The sequence below is a fragment of the Aedes albopictus genome, chromosome 2 (genome assembly GCF_035046485.1).
Source record: "Aedes albopictus strain Foshan chromosome 2, AalbF5, whole genome shotgun sequence".
NCBI lineage: Eukaryota > Metazoa > Arthropoda > Insecta > Diptera > Culicidae > Aedes > Aedes albopictus.
Window position 1 is genome coordinate 501,249,885 of NC_085137.1, and position 21,293 is coordinate 501,271,177.

At 34.7% G+C, this 21,293-nt stretch overlaps 1 protein-coding gene across 3 annotated transcripts in view; it reads right to left on the reverse strand.

The window, feature by feature from the left end:
* Positions 1-204: 204 nt before the first annotated feature.
* LOC109409553 (novel acetylcholine receptor chaperone) overlaps positions 205-21,293 on the reverse strand; it is a 59,609-nt gene continuing 38,520 nt past the window's right edge. For all 3 annotated transcript variants that reach the window (XM_019682993.4, XM_062854416.1, XM_019683002.4), the window contains 3 exons: positions 4,657-4,795; positions 1,646-1,797; positions 205-1,589 (listed from right to left, as the gene is read on the reverse strand). In XM_019682993.4, coding sequence (XP_019538538.1) covers positions 1,524-1,589; positions 1,646-1,797; positions 4,657-4,795 — 357 coding nt within the window. In that variant the 3' untranslated portion in view covers positions 205-1,523. The remainder of the gene's footprint in view (positions 1,590-1,645; positions 1,798-4,656; positions 4,796-21,293) is intronic.

A 21,293-nucleotide genomic window follows, 5' to 3' on the forward strand; every position in this document is an offset into this window, starting at 1 on the left:
TTGTTCGGGTAGCTGACATAAGTACTTGAAACATTTTTGATAAATTATTGGAGACACTCACGACTCTAGTTATCCTTGTCGAACTCCCAAAATTGTAGCTTACAAACGCTTGGTTAGGCCTATTTATTTTATTTATTAGGGATAGGCCACGCCCATGTAGATGTTTGCGTGGATCTGTGATATCAAATGATCAAAACGCCCCACTTTCGATATCGATTTTTCTTTATTTTTGTTGTTTTTTCTCGTATATTTTTTTTTCTGTGGGAACTTAGTTTTGTTTTTCTTCTTTTTCTGTTTATTTATCTGTTCTATTGGTTGCATTATTTCGCGCATCTGATAATAGTTGTTGCTAGATGTTCACTGTTTATTAATATTTCCTCTCTGATTCTACTGTTTTTGTATTTGCGTATGTTGTAATATACTGCGACTGTTGTGTGTGTGTTTTTGGTTCTCTTTTTAGACAACTTATGTTGCTTTGTTTGTATCAATAATGGTTTAAAAGTGCTTTTTTTTCTCTCACAACGTTCACATTTCGTGCATTAAGTTTTTGTCTTTTTTGCTCTTCTTTTCTTAACTTTTTAAGTTGATTAAAATTTACTTGATACCTTTCGTTTTTCATTGCTGGAAAAAGTGTGTTCACAGTCACCTTTCAAAGTAGAGATTTTGTGCTGTTTATTCGCAGTAATAATATTCTTTGCTGTAATACAGTAGTTGTTTCCAATAAAGTATTTCATGTTTCGTAATGGTTTTTCTTAATGTTCTTGCATTTTTATCAAGTTACGATCTTACTTAGCTATGTGAAACAAATGTTTGTGTGTGCCCAATGTATTTTCATGGTTTTGCTTGTGTGTGTGTGTTCCATTTAGTGATGTTACGAACTACTATTCAATCAAAAACGCATTTTCGCTGAAGTCTTTTAAGCTTATCTTCAAAATAGATAAGAATAAGATTGAGAAACGTTAGGTGCCATGGTTTCCATAGCTTGCTTCGATTACAAAGAAATTTTACAACTGACTAGAGATGGTTCTCGTGACGAGTCTTGCGTTTGACTAAAAATGAACACATTTAACTATGTAAACAAGTATTATTAGTTGTTATTTCTTCCCAGAAATAGTCTCTTTCTATGTTCTCTCAAGTGGTTTATGGGTTTTGGGGTAGTATCGTTATCGCCACTTTGATGATTGATTCGAATTCGAAGGGAACAGAAATTGGCATTTCGCGAAATACTTTTTTGACAGATATTTTTAAGGGTACGCAGCAGATTGAGATTCCAGCTCTGCTCTGGTCGTATGATAAACAGAAAAGAATGAAGATGTTGATTTGTCTCTTCATTGGAGTTTTCTTATCCTCTTGTCCAAGGATATTTAGAGTGTGATTGTGAGGGACTTAGACATGAGAAACATCAACCACGCGATCTCGTTTCGTGATGCAATTGCCCTGCGTTGGCCAGTGAAATAACCTAAAGATGATTTTCCATTTGATTTCTTAATCGATGAGATCATAGACTGCAAACGTTACGTTGTTTAGTCCTGCTTGACGCCATTGTTGGTGGCCTTGTCGGCTGCGTTGAGGGCTTCCCGTCGGCTGGCCTGTAATAGTTAGATCGTCAAAAAACTGACTTGAGACTTCTGATTGACCATCTTACCTGGTACCATATCACTAGCCGTCCGATAAGCATGAATGTGAACACTAGGGCTGGCCCACAGCGCTCGAAAGGATCACTCACCATGTAGTGCGAGTAGACGGCCAGAAACATGAGCATCAGGAGCGTCATGTTGGCTGCATTTTTGATTTTATCTGGAAAATAAGAAATAATTGTTAATGTTGACAATTATTTATTAACTAATAACTAATAACTAATAACTAATAACTAATAACTAATAACTAATAACTAATAACTAATAACTAATAACTAATAACTAATAACTAATAACTAATAACTAATAACTAATAACTAATAACTAATAACTAATAACTAATAACTAATAACTAATAACTAATAACTAATAACTAATAACTAATAACTAATAACTAATAACTAATAACTAATAACTAATAACTAATAACTAATAACTAATAACTAATAACTAATAACTAATAACTAATAACTAATAACTAATAACTAATAACTAATAACTAATAACTAATAACTAATAACTAATAACTAATAACTAATAACTAATAACTAATAACTAATAACTAATAACTAATAACTAATAACTAATAACTAATAACTAATAACTAATAACTAATAACTAATAACTAATAACTAATAACTAATAACTAATAACTAATAACTAATAACTAATAACTAATAACTAATAACTAATAACTAATAACTAATAACTAATAACTAATAACTAATAACTAATAACTAATAACTAATAACTAATAACTAATAACTAATAACTAATAACTAATAACTAATAACTAATAACTAATAACTAATAACTAATAACTAATAACTAATAACTAATAACTAATGACTAATAACTAATAACTAATAACTAATAACTAATAACTAATAACTAATAACTAATAACTAATAACTAATAACTAATAACTAATAACTAATAACTAATAACTAATAACTAATAACTAATAACTAATAACTAATAACTAATAACTAATAACTAATAACTAATAACTAATAATCAATAACTAATAACTAATAACTAATAACTAATAACTAATAACTAATAACTAATAACTAATAACTAATAACTAATAACTAATAACTAATAACTAATAACTAATAACTAATAACTAATAACTAATAACTAATAACTAATAACTAATAACTAATAACTAATAACTAATAACTAATAACTAATAACTAATAACTAATAACTAATAACTAATAACTAATAACTAATAACTAATAACTAATAACTAATAACTAATAACTAATAACTAATAACTAATAACTAATAACTAATAACTAATAACTAATAACTAATAACTAATAACTAATAACTAATAACTAATAACTAATAACTAATAACTAATAACTAATAACTAATAACTAATAACTAATAACTAATAACTAATAACTAATAACTAATAACTAATAACTAATAACTAATAACTAATAACTAATAACTAATAACTAATAACTAATAACTAATAACTAATAACTAATAACTAATAACTAATAACTAATAACTAATAACTAATAACTAATAACTAATAACTAATAACTAATAACTAATAACTAATAACTAATAACTAATAACTAATAACTAATAACTAATAACTAATAACTAATAACTAATAACTAATAACTAATAACTAATAACTAATAACTAATAACTAATAACTAATAACTAATAACTAATAACTAATAACTAATAACTAATAACTAATAACTAATAACTAATAACTAATAACTAATAACTAATAACTAATAACTAATAACTAATAACTAATAACTAATAATCAATAACTAATAACTAATAACTAATAACTAATAACTAATAACTAATAACTAATAACTAATAACTAATAACTAATAACTAATAACTAATAACTAATAACTAATAACTAATAACTAATAACTAATAACTAATAACTAATAACTAATAACTAATAACTAATAACTAATAACTAATAACTAATAACTAATAACTAATAACTAATAACTAATAACTAATAACTAATAACTAATAACTAATAACTAATAACTAATAACTAATAACTAATAACTAATAACTAATAACTAATAACTAATAACTAATAACTAATAACTAATAACTAATAACTAATAACTAATAACTAATAACTAATAACTAATAACTAATAACTAATAACTAATAACTAATAACTAATAACTAATAACTAATAACTAATAACTAATAACTAATAACTAATAACTAATAACTAATAACTAATAACTAATAACTAATAACTAATAACTAATAACTAATAACTAATAACTAATAACTAATAACTAATAACTAATAACTAATAACTAATAACTAATAACTTTTAACTAATAACTAAAAACTAAAAACTAATAACTAATAATTAATAACTAATAACTAATAACTAATAACTAATAACTAATAACTAATAACTAATAACTAATAACTAATAACTAATAACTAATAACTAATAACTAATAACTAATAACTAATAACTAATAACTAATAACTAATAACTAATAACTAATAACTAATAACTAATAACTAATAACTAATAACTAATAACTAATAACTAATAACTAATAACTAATAACTTTTAACTAATAACTAAAAACTAAAAACTAATAACTAATAATTAATAACTAATAACTAATAACTAATAACTAATAACTAATAACTAATAACTAATAACTAATAACTAATAACTAATAACTAATAACTAATAACTAATAACTAATAACTAATAACTAATAACTAATAACTAATAACTAATAACTAATAACTAATAACTAATAACTAATAACTAATAACTAATAACTAATAACTAATAACTAATAACTAATAACTAATAACTAATAACTAATAACTAATAACTAATAACTAATGAAACGAAATCCAAACACATATCTCCATCACTAGCATCCACCATTCCAGTAAACACTACTAAATTCCAGACAATCAATCTTGACGCTCCGAAGATCACACCTTCACCTTCGCCCAGGTATGTACTTACGATTCGGAATGAGCACCATGGCGAGGCCGCACAGCACCTCCAGCCCGCCAACGGACCGGCGGTACCACTTGGAGGGCAGCTTGAAGTCGAACAACGTGGAGAACGGAAACACTTTGGCATATTTGACGTAATTCTTTCGCTGAAATAAATGGGTGAGAGAGAGAAACTTTAATTAATCCATCGATTCGATGATCACTGCATTGGGTTGAAGAAAGGTGGAGCCGCCGAATTAGGGATTGATTACCGAAAATCTGGTTTTTACAACTCGCCAATCAATCCCATTTGCAGCTCATTTTTCTTTCCGAATTTAGACATAAATGTGCAAAAATAGAATACATTTCGATTGGTATGTTCGATTGTGGACGTCAGCGATCGTGCGTCTCCATCAGACAAGACTGCTTTTAATAGATCAGTCCCATGAAGATGTTTAAGGACAAACGTAAAATCCCGCTTCAACAGTGCATCAAAACTTCAGACGCACAAATCTCAAAAAGCAAGCTTCAAACAACAATGCATTTCATTATTCTGTTCTTGTTCACTTGTAATAGGTGCCAAAGTCGGCGATTGTGGCGGCCATTTTGGGATTCTAACAAGTCTGTCCTTAAGTACAACAGACGTCTATTTCGGAAGCTAACAATTGCGACATCTGGAGGCAGGTGTGAGAATCCTATGAAAAGAGTGGCTCGGATCAAAAAGTATAGGTGCAAAATAACCCTAGCGTATTATTTTTCATATCTTCCCTCTCAAATAACACAGCGCAACATTTTTTTGTCTCAAGAGCAAACTTATGTGTCTCCGAAGGATGTTGGGCCGCTGAATCCGAATCCGGGCTCAGATTTGCTCTAACACGTCACAATTTTGAGCTATACCTCAATTTAAAGGCCAAAATATGCGATATTGGGCTTTTTTGACAGCAAGCCATTAAACAAGGAAATATTTTTTTAAGCAATCAAAAGGTTAATTGGTCAATTAACATCTACATTAACGACTCATGCAAAATATTTCGTTTTACCTAATCAAATTTCATAGATTTTAGCATTTTATGTTAGTATGAAAACTTGCATGCAACTTTTGGAGGGTGACTTGTATGGGAAATATCGTACCTAACATAAATTGCTTAAAACTATCAAATTTGATTAGGTAAAACGAAATATTTTGTATGAGTCGTTAATTTAGATGTTAATTGACCAATTAACCTTTTGATTGCTTAAAAAAAATATTTCCTTGCTTAATGGCTTGCTGACAAAAAAGCCCAAAATCGCATATTTTGCCCTATAAATTGAGGTATAGCTCAAAATTGTGACGTGTTAGAGCAAGTCTGAGCCCGGATTCGGATTCAGCGGCCCAAAATCCTTCGGAGACACATAAGTTTGCTCTTGAGACAGACAAAAAGTAAATTTTTGTTACGCTGTGTAATTTGCCTCGCGATTTTGAAGATTGTAATTTCGATTTCTATTGCACAGAAGAGCAATCAATATGCAGCAATATGCACTGCAAGTGAGCAATGAGCATACACTATAAGTTTTTTTTTTGCAATTTATCTTCGTAAGGCTGTTTTATTGCGGATTTTTTGAAAAATTTCCACTTTGCGGTAGCCGCCGAGTTCTACCGCAGCTGTCAAAGTCCTACCGCAGCCCTGAAAATCATCATATCATTGAAACATATGGTCTAATCAAAGTATGCTTGCAATTGAATTGCTCTGGGAAGCAACAACAAACAATGATCATCGGCGTCGTATCCAAGGCATCTTTGACCCGTTTGATGATAACTCAGTGAAAATCAGTAGTCTGACAGCTGCGGTAGCTTTTTCAATCTTCCGTAAAACGGAAATTTATCTCTAAATTAGCAATACCTCTCACAAATCTGCCAGGAAAAGGCCTACTTTCCTAAACCAAAATAGCCGTGCTGTAATGAACCATTACAGCACTGTTTTCATTTTTGGTCAACTTCTTGATACTTTCTGAACGCAGTTTTGAAAAATTGTGACAACTGCACAGTATAACCTGCTATGATCAGACTTTCTTAAATATGGCTATGTACATCAGGATGCAGTGTTACGAAAAAGTTTTGTTGAAAATTATCCTCAAGCGGTAATTTATGAAATTGCAAAAAAACGTTGTACGCAACTCGGTGCAGAACTCGATTTTTCCAGTACTCGTCGTAATTATCCAAATCGGCAAGCCTCGTTGGACTCGTGCTGTAAAATCCTTCATTCTGCACCTTGTTGCGTAAACTACTAGTTCCATACTATGAAGTGGAATCGAAGATTACCATCTTAGTAGCAACATGGCGTATATTTCCTTGATCGTCCCGTTCACCCTTAATGATTTAAACAATGGTGCACCCTTTCTGGTTTAATAGGGTTTTAGCATAGTTTTTAAGAGCTGTTAAGATTACTAAGCCTTAATATAAGTTTTTTTTTGCAATTGGCCTCCAAAAGAAAGGTTATGTTTTATGAAATTCCATTTTGCATTTTAGTGATTGAGTCGGTCAAAATTATCTTTCTTATGAAAACCGGGTAGATCAAATTGATTTACCGGTAGAAATACCAAAAAAAAATATGATTAAATTGATAGGGAACTAATATTTCCCTTTTAAACTTCCAAATTTTCACGACATAACCTATAGATCGCCAATTGCGTTGCATATTCCCCTACTTTTTACAATATAACGGCCTACTGCAACTGCTTCTACATTAACTAAGCTGCTCGAATCCGAATCAGGAAGATTAAGATTCTGATTCGGGCTGCAGATCAGGTGTAGAAGCACCAGCAGTAATAACCTATTTTGTGGAGCGGAGCTGGTGTGATAGTTAGTTAAAGCATGTGCGACTATCACGCCGAGGACTTGGGATCGAATCCCACTTTCCGACAAACTCACAAAATGTAAGTTCTTCCTTCGGAAGGGAAGTAAAACGTGGGTCCCGAGATGAACTAGCCTAGGGAAAAAATCTCGTTATTACAGATAAAAAAATATCCTATTTTCTTGCCCATGTTGCTGCTTGTTGATGACGGGAGCTTGAACATCTATGAAACCTGCTACACCATAGCCTACCTGATCGAACAGAAAAGATGCGCTGTCGCACGTATGTAGATGCGCATGAATTCTAGCACGTAGATCTTCCTAATTTCATATCTGTGTAGCTATGAAGATTATCCTAAATGTTTATTTTTGCAATTCTTAATCATAAAAAGCATAAAGGCCCACTTTTCTTTCATTACGCAACAGAGAAATGTTGCATAATGAAGCACATTATGCAACACTTTTCTGATGTCATTCCAGTCCTCTGCTAGCGTTCGCTACCACTCAACTAACAATCACTCATTTTACAAGCACCTTTACGATGAATTGCTTCAGCATGATGCTGAATAACATTTGGATAATTTTTAGTCACAACTTTTGTTCAGGTTTTGTTCACACAAATTTGGAGAAACTATAAAGCATAGTGTTGTGTTCCAACTGAACTGTTTGGTGTTAAATCGTTTTACAACTATATCCAGCTTTTTACGCTATGATGAGGGGTGATTCTCTTTTGACAACTCTTGCCGACAGCCCTTGCAGCATTAGAAACTCATCAGAGTAGTCGAAAATTTCAGTTCAACTCCAGCAAACTGTCAAAAATTTTCACTTTTGTTATTTACAAGTTTTGCCTTCAGTTTTTCTGTATAAATTAAATATTTAAATGCCTTTTCTTCAATTTCAGGTTCGCGATTGCCGCTTTTATTTGTTATATCAAAGCAATTGGAATAGAACAAGTAGAGGACATCGAAAAACTTAACGATTTTCTTCCAATGGTCGCAACTTTGGATTAATAACACAAACTTTACCATGTATACCTATCAAAATCCTTGTTCGTTTTTTTTAGTTGTTGTCATTCGCTCTTTGTGATCGTTGCTTGCCACCTGTAACTGTAGACACCAAGGAACTGTAACTAACCTTGGTTACGCCCACTCATTCCAAAGGACTCCCAGCCCACTCAAAATCGGAATCTTTCGTCGAGACTTCGCAAGGGCTTGTCCATAAACTATATAGACTCTGAGGGGGGGGGGGGGGGCGCCGGGTGGTACCGGGGGGCCTAGCCAAAGTCTACGGTCCTTAAAAATTTCGAAAATGTTGTATGAAAGAAAATCTACGAGGGACAGGGGGGATCTGAGATTGCCATAATTGAGTCTAAAGTCTCATCGTGGAGTGGCTTCACCTGTAGGAGTTGCATAAGTTGCACTATGTGTACTCAGAACACATTCACTTCGTCCTCGTGGCCTTGGTATGCCTTCGCTTCACTGGTCGGGGTTACACAGATTGTTCCTGGCTATTATTTCTGGTACGAGAAGTCCGCCGGGATCACTCTGTGCATCCAGAACACCTTTGTTTCCCATTTCACCAGGTTCCCTCCCGAACCCGAGATTTTTTTCCGTTTCTGTCCGAAGTTACGGATTTACTCCTTTTCATCACCAGGTAGTGGGTGTTTCAAGTGTTCAAGTGATGAATCTCAGGTGAAAATTTCCGGAGGAATTCTCGAAGGTAACTCATGAAGGAATCAAGTTCACCATTTCCTTCCTAGAATCCTACAGAAGTTTCCTTGGGGAATTCTTATGTAAATTTTTCCGAAATACCTCTGGGAATTGTTCCCATTACCCACGAACAAAAAAATCCTTGAACAGTTCAGCATCTGGAGGAATTTCAGTAAGTAACTCCAACTCCTGGAGCTCTCGAGGACATCTCCATGAAGAAAAGTTGAAACTTCACGCAGTTTTTTTTGGGACTTCTGCACCACTTACACTTGAGAATTCTACTTGGAATTTCCCCTGCAATATCTCTCCCGGGAATTTCCGAGCAATTCCTTCAATAGAGTTTTGCATCGAAATTTAACCTCAATTTTTTCTCCGAGAGAGAAAAGAACGGCAACGAATGGGAATCAAAACAAACCACCGGAAAATGTCAAAATTCGCGTGAGAGGGAAAAGGAAGGGACGAACGAGAATGAACCGAACGTTCATTCGTGCCGTTACCTTGCAGAATTCTATTCTGCAATAATTTTTTTACAAACACTGTCTTGTATTTGTTGTGCTGGTAACAATGGTAACATCAGGTGAAAAATTTCGACAAATCTGGAGCAGTGAACTGAAATTTTAGGCAACTGTGATGCTGCAAGGGCTGTCGGCAAGAACCGTCAAAAATGAATCACCCCTCTTCACAGCGTAAAAAGCTGGATAGTAAAGCTGTTATTTAGCAAAAATGATTAAGAATAAAAAAATACAATCTTTTTCAATTTCTACGAGAGTTTATGAATGGAACTTGATGCTGCGAACAAATATTGTGAAATAATAACTACACATAAATTTACCTAAATCCAGATTCGAACTTGAGACCCGTCGATTGCCAGCCGCATGCCTTCCTATCTGTGCCATTCTAGAGATGATGAATTGCATAGCTTAGATCAAAACATAAACTTCTCGTGGTTGAATAATGATCAGACTTCGACTCCTATTCAGCAGTGGTGAATTAGCACAACATTATGGTTAACGACTGAACTACAGATTAATTCAGCTGTTGTTCAGTAAAAAAACACGTGTTTTTCATTATGTACTCTGAGTTGAAGTATGATGAAACGAAAGCGTTTATTTGACTTGTGAAAAACACATTATACAGATACATGTGATAATTTTTACATGCACTTAACAAGAAACAGACAAAAGTCTTGGGGGCGATTCAAATATGACGTCCATCATTTTTCGTGAATTTTAGACCCCCCCTCCCCCCTCTGTCACGCTTTTTCGTATACCTTATACATGGAGTGTCACACTTTCTCAGACCCCCCCTCCCCCCTAAACTATGGACGTCATTTTTGAATGACCCCTTGTTAAACTATGCTGTAAGGGAATTACTGCGAGTCGAATAAAAATCTTATTAAACGTTTGAAAAGTGTTTTGAATTGTCATTGTTAATACCAATACGAAAAGTTGAACATTGGCTACTTTTTCAACTGAAATAGCATTTGTACAGTACAGTAATGTGTACAGCATAGTTTTAGTTCAGCTATAATTACTATTATAAAGCAACAATTCAGCATGCATGCTTGTTTGCGGCTGGCGATTGTTAGTTGGGCATGACCGTGGGTACACTGGAATGGTTTAGATTTCGACGGCTCAACATAGAGCGACTGAAACGTTTTCCTTCTCCTTCTCAGCCCTCCACTGCCGTGAGCAGCATAGTTGTCCTATGTTAATAGGGAAGCCCATAGAACAAGGGACAACCATGCTGCGCACATGGCAGTTCACCATCCGTAAATCTGCACTGATCAGTCTCTATCTTTCAAGAACTGCAACATCTAACCTCTAGTTGTATCCACCGTCAACACCGCCGTCGTGTTCGTTTTTTGTATATTGCTATAATTTAGAGAAAACTATCGGTTTTACGGTAGAACGAAAAGCTACCGAGCCCTAGCGATGCCTGGGATAGCCTTGGATACGACGCTGATGATCATTGTTTGTTGTTGGTTTTCAGTTCAATTCACCTTGCAAGCATGCTTTGATATGGCCTTCAGTTTCAATGATAGGATGATTTTAAAGCCTGCGGTAGGACTTTGACAGCTGCAGTAAAACTCGGCGGCTACCGCAGAGTGGATTTTTTTCTAAAAATCCGTAATAATGAATTTTAATGCCGAATCAAACCACCAGCAGAAACATCATAGCACTGTAGGGTGCAAGATGGGAGCCTAAAAACTAATGACAGTAATTTCGTCGTACCAAACCGCCTACTTGATCGAAAAAAAAAACCTTCGGTAATACGCTTGTTCAACAACATGCTGCTCCTTGCTTATATACCAAGAAAATATCAAACTGGGTGGTTGTTTTCAGTGTAATTACAAAAAAAAAAATGTATGCAACTTATTGCAAAACTCGATTTTGTCAGCAAATGTAAGACTAGTGCTAAAAAAATCAACATAAGTATTGCAACTTGTTGCATAAATAACTATTCTCACTATCGCAAAACATTTTATATGCAACTTGTTTTAAAACTCGATTTTTTCAGCACTAGTCGTAATATTTATTTTTTACACTGGCCCATGCACTGTCCATTTCAGTGCCAAACCCAACTAACAATCGCCAGCCGCAAACAAGCATGCATGCTGAATTGTTGCTTTATAATAGAAATTATAGCTGAACTAAAATTATGCTGTACACATTACTGTACAAATGCTTTTTCAAATGAAAAAGTAGCCAATGTTCAACTTTTCGTTTTGGTATTAACAATGATAATTTAAAACACTTTTCAAGCGTTTAATAAGATTTTTATTCGACTCGCAGTAATTCCTTTACAACATAGTTTAACAAGACTTTGTTCTGCTTCTTGTCAAGTTCATGTTAAAATTAGGACATGTATCTGTATAATGTGTTTTTCACAAGTCAAATAAGCGCTTTCGTTTCATTATACTTCGACTCAGAGTACATGATGAAAAACACGTGTTTTTACCGAACAACAGCTGAATTAATCTGTTGTTCAGTCGTTAACCATAATGTTGTGCTAATTCACCACTGCTGTATAGGAGTCAGAGTCTGATCATTATTAAACCACGGGAAGTTTATGTTTTCATTTGAGCGCTGCAATTCATCATCTCTAGGATGGCGCAGATAGGAAGGCATGCGGCTGGCAATCGACGGGTCTCGAGTTCGAATCTGGATTTAGGTAAATTTATGTGTAGTTATTATTTCACAATATTTGTTCACAGCATTAAGTTCCAATCATAAACTCTCGTGGAAATTGAAAAATTTTGCAGTATTTTTATTTTTAATCATTTTTGCTAAAGCTGAATAACAGCTTTACTATATATTTGTAAAACGGTTTAACAACAAACATCTTAGTTGGTACACAACACTATGCTTTAAAGTTTCTCCAAATTTGTGTGAACAAAGACCGAACAAAGGTTGTGCCTAAAAATTATCCAAATGTTATTCAGCACCATGCTGAATCAATTCGTCGTAAAGGCGCTTGTAAAATGAGTGATTGTTAGTTGGGAACTGCCTACTTTTCCAAACTATTTCAAACAGTTGCATTATGGTTAATAATAGAACTCATTTGGGTTATACTTATGACACACATGTGATACAGGAATCACTGTAAATTTGCGCTTGAAATGAGTGCCACACTGATAATTCTCTCCGTCCAAGTCAGTCTTGTAAGAGTTTTCTTGACAGTGAGTACCGTTGTACGTGTATCACACTCATGTCTGTCCGTGGTATTACATTATGAACCATAATGTTTGAACCACAATCAGAGTTGTCATCAAGGCCGTTACAGTAAAAGCTTACAAAACTGTGATGGTTATAGCACGGTTTGCTTGATCCAAATTTCGTATCTCGCATGATGGAACACGTGGAGTACCACTCTAGTTTACTCAGCTCGAAGAACCACGGTACTGACGGAAATGATCATATCTAGTGAATATTTTTGTCATTACCAAAAAATTGCATGCAACTCGTTGTAAAACTCGATGTTCACAGCACTCGTCGTATTTATCCAACTCGGTGAGCCTGGTTGGATAAATATACGACTCGTGCTGTAAAAACCATAATTTTGCAACTCGTTGCATAAATTACTATCAGCGGACCAAATGCAAGATGACTCTAAAAGCATGCAATCTATGTATAGCAGTGGTGCTCAAACTGCGGCCCGCGGGCCGCATGCGGCCCTCGAAGCTCTTGAATGCGGCCCGCGGAGTACTTTGGAAACAAATTGTTGATAGTTCAAAATAATGAAAATATATTATTACAATTGTTGTGGAGGTTTTTTAGCACTGGAATAGCTCATTGTTTAGAATCGATTAACAGATAGAAGGCAGTAGAGATCTGAAAGTAAAAGTGTTGGGATGTTTGTGTCTTGGAGCAGCAATAAAATACTATATAATGTAAGTTATATTTAAGATTAAAATGATCGAATATATAATAAAAAACTAAAATAAAATTCCAGCAATGAAGCTGACCACAAAAAGGCTGCTGTCAATAAGTATTTGTTCGCCCTAGTAGAAATACACTAATTTTCTGAAGCAGTCGCTTAACGGTCAGCTTCAATTCTATTTTAGTTTTCATTATAAATTCTTTGCTCCGAGACACAAACATCCCAACACTTTTCCTTTCAGTTCTCTACTGCCTTCTATCTGTTAACCAGTTCTAAACAATGAGCTATTCCAGTGCTGCCAGTTTTACCAAGCTAAAAAACCTCCACAACACCAGCCATAAGTAGCAATAAATAATTTGTTACTACAAATGACTGACAATTAGATAGAATTTCCGATTTTCAATATGTTTTCAATGATCAAACTTAAGTCTTGGAAAGTGTTGAAGTGCAAGAAAAACTTATCAAAATTATCGAAAAATCTATTATTTTCAAATACTAAAATTGCCTTAGTAAAAAGTTAGAACACTTTTAATACAATATTCACGATAATTTTTATCCTGCAGCCCGCCGCTCAGACGCAAAATCTCAATTTGGCCCGCGGTATACATCGACCTGAGCACCACTGATGTATAGGGTATTGGTTTCCTTATTAACCCTCTAATACCCAAATTTTTGATTTTGATCTAAATATCATTTTTCGTCATCTAAAATCGATTTAAACATGTTTTGGAAGATGATTCTTTTCAATTCTCGATTTCGTGAATTTCAGTTTTTGATTTTTCTAATTTTTATTTTTTGACATCCTCACACTTTTATATTTTTCCTGGAAGCCAATTTGGGCAACGGATTTTTTTAGATGAAAACATTTTGAGATTATATGATTATTGTAGAAATATTATTATTTTAAATTTTTTTCACAGAAAATTTTATTTTCCGTGTAATTTTAAGGAAAATAATTTTAGAGTGTATTCGATTCCCTTAAACTGTTAAACAAGGATAGAATGATTTGGGAAAAATTTAAAATATGTTAATTGTAGCGATTCAATACAAACAATGACTTCTAAAAGGTAACTAAAACATAAATTTTTCAATGATTTTTAGAAAATGTAAATACGCTTCAAAATACACCAAAAACCATTTTGAGATACAGTCGGAACCCGCTCGTTGAGCCACGACCTCCACCCAACCAACGAATTCGATTCGCTAGTTGGGTGAAGTGACAGCAGTACAAGGGGCGTGCTCATTGTTTTTTTTTAATCATGTTTAGGTTGGAATCAAAAAGGAAAATTTTTCAATTTGTTTCACATTCAGAGCAAAACTGATACGTTTTGCAAGATACATATATGGCCAATGCGAGAAATAATTATTTTCACCCATTTTTAGTCGGTGAAGTGAAAATAAGATGTTTATGAAACCATCCGGGCCAAAAGCAAGCACAAAACGCTTTCAATGATCGACAAAATAAAGATTGCCGATGTTTTGCATTTGTTTCGAAGTAATTGTACATATTTTTTCTTTTTTTAAGAAATATGAAATAGAAATTCTTTTCGATTATCAGTAAAGTTTAAGAAACCAAAAACTCATTAGCTCGCCCCTCGGAATTACAGATTGGTTGGCATTTTCAGTTTGACATTGAATTATGACATCCAGGTATTTTTTGGTTGGCTGACAGCTCAACTAACGGGGCCCCAACTAAAAAGTCACCCAACTATTAAGCCCCCAACCAGCGGGTCATGACTGTATACAGAACAATCCTAAATATCAGCCAAAAATATAAAAAAAATGATTTTCTTCGAAACAAAAATTACAAAAATGCTCAAACTATACCCCGTCTAAAGGCGGGATTGGGTATTAGAGGGTTAAGCATGTGGTTCCCATTTTCATCCTACGAAATACAAAGGATTAAAGCGCTGTTTGTTTTTTCTTATTTTTGTATTTTTTTGTTGGAAGTGAGTACCCATGAAAACAAAAAGAACGGAATCAGTCGGTGCCGTAAACGCTTGTTTACGAATAGGATGAATATGGGAGCGTGAGATTACTGATGGCACACATACCCTATTTGGTATGAAAAAGAAATTTGAAATCCAACATAATTTTAGAACCAGAATTGTCCGCCATCTTGGATTTTCCGGTTACCATACTCGAACGTTGTACATCATTCTCATATCAAATGTGCCCTTGGAGCCAAAAAGAAGGTCTAGTCAAGAGTCTAGATTTGAACGTTGAAAGTCGAATGGACAAAATGATGTTGGATAGCCGACAAAAGTCATCACGAAAATTAACATAATTTATATATAAATTAAAATGTTCAAGGGCACATGCTTTGTTTAGCTAGTAATGATGTAAGGCGCTCCAAACACAGTTTGAATCACTAATCCAAAAACTATAATTACAATCTGAGAATGACATAAAAATTGATCCATCAAATAGTTAAACAGCAATAAGATTTTATTGAATTTGATTGGAACGTTTTTGAAGCAGAGGTAAGGCACCGTCACCAATAGGTGAATTAATCAGTGTTTTTCTATTACACTACTATATTGAAATGTTTTCTTCATTCTTTGCCTTCGAAACCAAATGGAATAAATTTTTCCTTGTAGATATTGTTATGTATAAAAATGCAGTGGCACCGTGGAACCGCGCATAACTCCACTAGCGTGCGCAGGGTTCTTGCTTAGGGGGGGCACTATACTAATGGTGCAATATATGTATGATCATGGTGCAAAATAGAATGATGGTGTTACACGCAATATGAATTCCCAAGTAGGGGTTTCAACATGTTGTGGTGCCAACATCACCAAGTACTTCATATTGGGATTCTAGAGAAGGCTTCGGATGGTAATGATTTCAAGGCAATACGAAACTTAAATATGAAGTCATTATCTCGACTCTTATAAAATTTAATAAACGTATCAAATACAATGGAGAACATCTAGAAAATTATCAATTATAGAAAAAAAAAATTGTCGTTGTGAAAGAATTTTGATCCTAGACAATTAATGATGCTAGGAGAATGTCAGAACTCCTAGATAGAACATTTTGATCGGAATCCTTATTGCAATCTACAGAGATTCCTCCAGGATTTCTCCAAAGATTCGTGCTTGAGTTCCTCCAGGAATTCCCTCAGAAAACCTTCCAATAATTCCTTCAGAAATTCCTCCAGGAAGTGTCATATATTTCTCCAGAAATTCCTCAAATAATTCCTCCAGGAATTCCTCCAGTAAATACTCCAGGAATTCTTCTAAAATTACCTCCAGGAATTCCGCCTGAAATTTCTTCTAGGAAAAATCCACTAGAAATGTCTGCCCCCAATATTTCCTCCAGGGATTCCTCTAGGAGTTGCCCCATCGAATCCCCCAGAAAATCCTTAAGGAATTTCTGATGAATATCTTCCTGGAATTCCTTGAGAAATTCCTCCAGGAGTTCCTTCAGAAAATTATCCAGGAAATTCTCAACGAATTTCTTCAGGAATTCCTTCAGGGATTCATCCATGAATCATTTCAAAAAATCCTTCTTAAATTCCTCAACTAATTCCTCCAGAAATTTCTCGAAAAATAACGCCAGAAATTCCTACAGGAATTCCTAAAAAAAATCCGCCGAGAATTCCTCATGAAATTCCTCCAGGGATTTCTCCAGAAAATCCTTTAGGAATTTCAGCCAGAATTTTTCCAGAAAATCCTAAAAGAATGTCTCCCGGAACTCTTCCAAAAATTTCGCGAGGAATCTCTACAGGAAATCCTCCACAGATTTCTCCAGTAGTTTCTCCAGGATTTTTTCCAGGACTTTTTTCAGGGGTTCATAATGAATTTCTTCTCAAATTCCTCCAGATATGCCTTTAGAAATTCCTCGAGGGGTTCCTTCAGACATTTCTTTAGAAATTCCTCCAATATGCAACCAGTGATTTCTTTCAGGAACCACGGATTCCTGCAGAAAATCCTAAAGGAATTTCTCCCAAAACTCTTCCAGGAATACCTCCAAGCAATCCTCTAGGAATTTCTTTAGGATTTTTTCCAAAAATTTCTTAAGCAATTTCTCCAGGGATTCATTACTGAATTTCTTCAGAAATTCCTCAGAAACTTCTTCCAGAAATTCCTCCAGGAATTCCTTCAGAAATTCCTCGAGGAGTTCTTTCAGACATTTCTCCAGGAAGCCTCATATATTTCTCCAGAAATTCTTCAAATAAATCCCCCAGGAATTCCTCCAGTAAATACTCCTAAAATTCCTCCAGAGATCCCTCCTGACATTTTTCTAGGAAAACTCCTGAATGTCTGTCTGTCAGAATTCCCCCAATATTCCCTCCACGGATGCCTCCATAACATGCTAAAGGAATTTCTCACGGAATTCTTCCAGGTATTCCTCAATAAATTTCTCAAAGGATTTTTCCATGGATTCCTTCAGGGAATTCTCAAACAATTTCATCAGAAATTGCTTCATGGATTTCTTCAGAGATTCCACAAAAATCCTCCAGAAATTCCACCAGGAATTCTTTCAGAAATTTGTCGAGGAAGAACTCCTGAAATTCCTCCAGCAGTTCCTCCAGGCATTCCTCCAGAAAATCCTTTAGGAATTTCTGCCTGAGTTCCCCAAGAATGTCTCCCGGAACCCTTCCAAGAATTCCTCGAGGAATTCCGCAAGGAAGTTGTCCAGGAAATCCTCCACGGATTCCTTCAGGAAATTCCTCAAAAAATTCCACCAGGTATTCGTTCAGAATTTACCCGAGTAGTTCCTTCAGACATTCCTCCAGAAATTCCTCCGAGATGCCTCCAGAGATTTCTCCCCGAAATTCATCCAAGGACTCCACCAGAAAATCCTAAAGTAATTTCACCCGAAACTCTTTCAGGAATTCCGGGAGTTTCTCGAACGGTTCCGCGAGAAATTCCACCAGGGAATCCTCCACGGAATCCCCTAGGAATTTCTCCAGGATTTTTTTTCCTGAAATTTCTTCAGGAATTCCTCCAGGGATACAATAATTAATATCTTCGGAAATTCCTCCAGATATTCCTTCAGAAATTCCTCGAGAAGTTCCTTCAGGCATTCCTCCATTTATTTTCTAGGAAGCCTCATATATTTCACCAGAAATTCCTCAAATAATTCCACTGGTAAATACTCCAATAGTTCTTCCAGAGATCCTCCTGAAATTTTCTTTTATGAATGACTGTCAGAATTCCTACAATATTTCATCTAGGGATTCCTCCAAGAATTGATCCTCGCATTCCTCCAGATAATCCTGAATGAAACGGAACTCTTCCAGGAATTCCTCCTAGAATTCCTCGAAAAATTCCCCCATGGATTCCTCCAGGAAATTCTCAAGGCATTTCTTCAGGAATTCCTCTGAGGATTCATTTATGAATTTCTTCAGAAATTCCGCAAAAATTCTTTCAGAAATTTCTTAAGGAAGAGTGCCAGAAATTCTACCAGGAACTCCTCCAGGGATTCCTCTAAAAAATCCTCTGGGAATTTTCACCAGAACTACAGGGATTTCTCCTTGCATTCCTCAAAGAATTCCCCAAGAACTTTTTCGAGGAGTTTCTCAAGGAGTTCTTGCAGGGATTCGTTAAAAAATTTCTTCAGAAATTCTTAAAAAATCCTGCAGAAATTCCTCCAGAAATTCATTCAGAAATTTCTCGAGGAGTTCCTTCAGAAATTTCTCCATGGAGGCTCATATATTTCTCCAGAATTTCCCCAAATAATTCCTCCAGTAAATACTCCAGAAATTTCTTCAGAATTACCTCCAGGAATTCCTCCAGAGATTCCTCATGAAATTTCTTCTAGAAAAAATCCTTTAGGAATGTCTGCCAGAATTTCTTCAATATTTCCTCCTGGGATTCTTCAAGGAATTGCTCTACAAATTCCTCCAGAAAATCCTAAATGAATTTCTCCCGGAACTCTTTCAGGAATTCCTCCTGGAATTTCTCGAGCAATTCTTCCATGGATTCCTCCAGGACATTCTACAGGAAATTCTCAAGGACTTCTTCAAGGATTCATTCCTTCAACGATTTATTCATGATTTTTTTCAAAAGTTCATCCAGAAATACCTCCGGGAATTACTCCAGAAAATCCTCTAGGAATTTCTGTCAGAATTCCTCCAGAGAATCTTAAAGAAATGTTTCCCGGAACCCTTCCAAGAATTCCTTCAGGGATACCTCTATGGATTCCTCCAGGAATTTCTCCAGGATTTTTTTTCAGGCATTCCTTCAGAAATTCCTCCCTTCATGGATTCCACCAGAAATTTCTCAAAGCAAGGGATTTTTCCAGGAAATCCTTCACGGAATCCTCCACATAATACTTAATCAATTTCTCCTAGAACTCTTCTAGGAATTCCTCCAGGGATACTTCTATGGAATCCTCATGAAATACCTCCAGGGATTGCTGACGGAATTCCTACAGAAAGTTCTCTAAGAATTTCTGCCAGAGTTCCTCAAATATTGTCTCCAGGGATTCTTCCAGAAATTCCTCGACTAATTCCTCCAGAAAATCCTAAAATACTCTTTTCCGGATCTTTTCCGGGAATTTCTCTAGGAATTCCTCCAGAGTTTCTTCATGGATCCCTCCGAAATTTCTTCGGGAATTCATCCATGAGTTTCTTCAGAAATTTCTCAAAAAAATCCTTTATTGATTCCTCGAGGACATTCCTCCAGGCAGCTTTACATATTTGTCCAGAAATTCCTTAAAGAAGTCATCCAGGAATTTCTCTAGTTATTCCTCTAAGAATTCATAAATGAATTCCTCCAAAAAGTCTGGAGGAATTGATCCAGAAATACCTCCCGGAATGCAAACATGGATTCTCCCAGAAATTTCTCCAGAGATTCCTGAAGAAAATCAACCAGGAATTTCTCCAGGAATTCCTCCAGGAATGTTTCGCAAAAAATACCTCAAAGAATTCTTTCGGGAATTCCTCCAGAAATTCCTCCATTCATTCCTTCAAAAAATTATTCAGTAATTCCATCTTGAATTTCTACAGGGATTCCTCCAGGAATTTCTGCAAGGAAACCTTAAGGAATTCCTGCTCGGATTTCTCCAGAAAATCCTGAAGAAATTTGTCCCGGAACTCTTCCTGGAATTCCTCGTGAAATTTTTCCAGGGATTTCTACAGAATTTTTTTCAGGATTTTTTTTTTCTATATTTTTTTCCAGGAATCTCCTGGAACAACTATAAAAATTTTTCTAGTTTTTGCTCCAGAAAAATCACTAAAAAAAGTCTTCAAGGATACCCCCAAGAATTCCTCTAGGTATTCCTCCAAGAGTCCATCCACTGATTTCTCCAGAAAAAAACTTCTTCCGAAACTCTTCTAGAATTTTTTCAAAGAATTCCTTCAGGAAATCTTCCAGATTTTTTCCAGGAATTACTTCATTTTTTGAGGAATTTCTCCAGAAAAATCTTTAAGGATTCTTCCAGAATTTTTTCTAGGAATTCTCCAGGGATTCATCCTTGAATTCCTTCACAGATTGCTTCAGGAATCCCTCCTAGGATTACAGCAGGGATTTTTCCCGGATCTTTTCTGGGAATTTCTCTAGGAATTCCTTTAGGGATTTCTCCATGGATTCCTCCAGGAATTTCGTCGGGAATTCATCCAGGAGTCCATCCATGAGTTTCTTCAGAAATTACTCAAAAAAAATCCTTCACAAATACCTCGAGGAGTTCCTCTAGACATTCCTCCGGGAAGCCTTAAATATTTGTCCAGAAATTTCTTAAAGAATTTATCCAGGAATTTCTCTGGTTATTCCACCAAAAAAATCTTCAGGA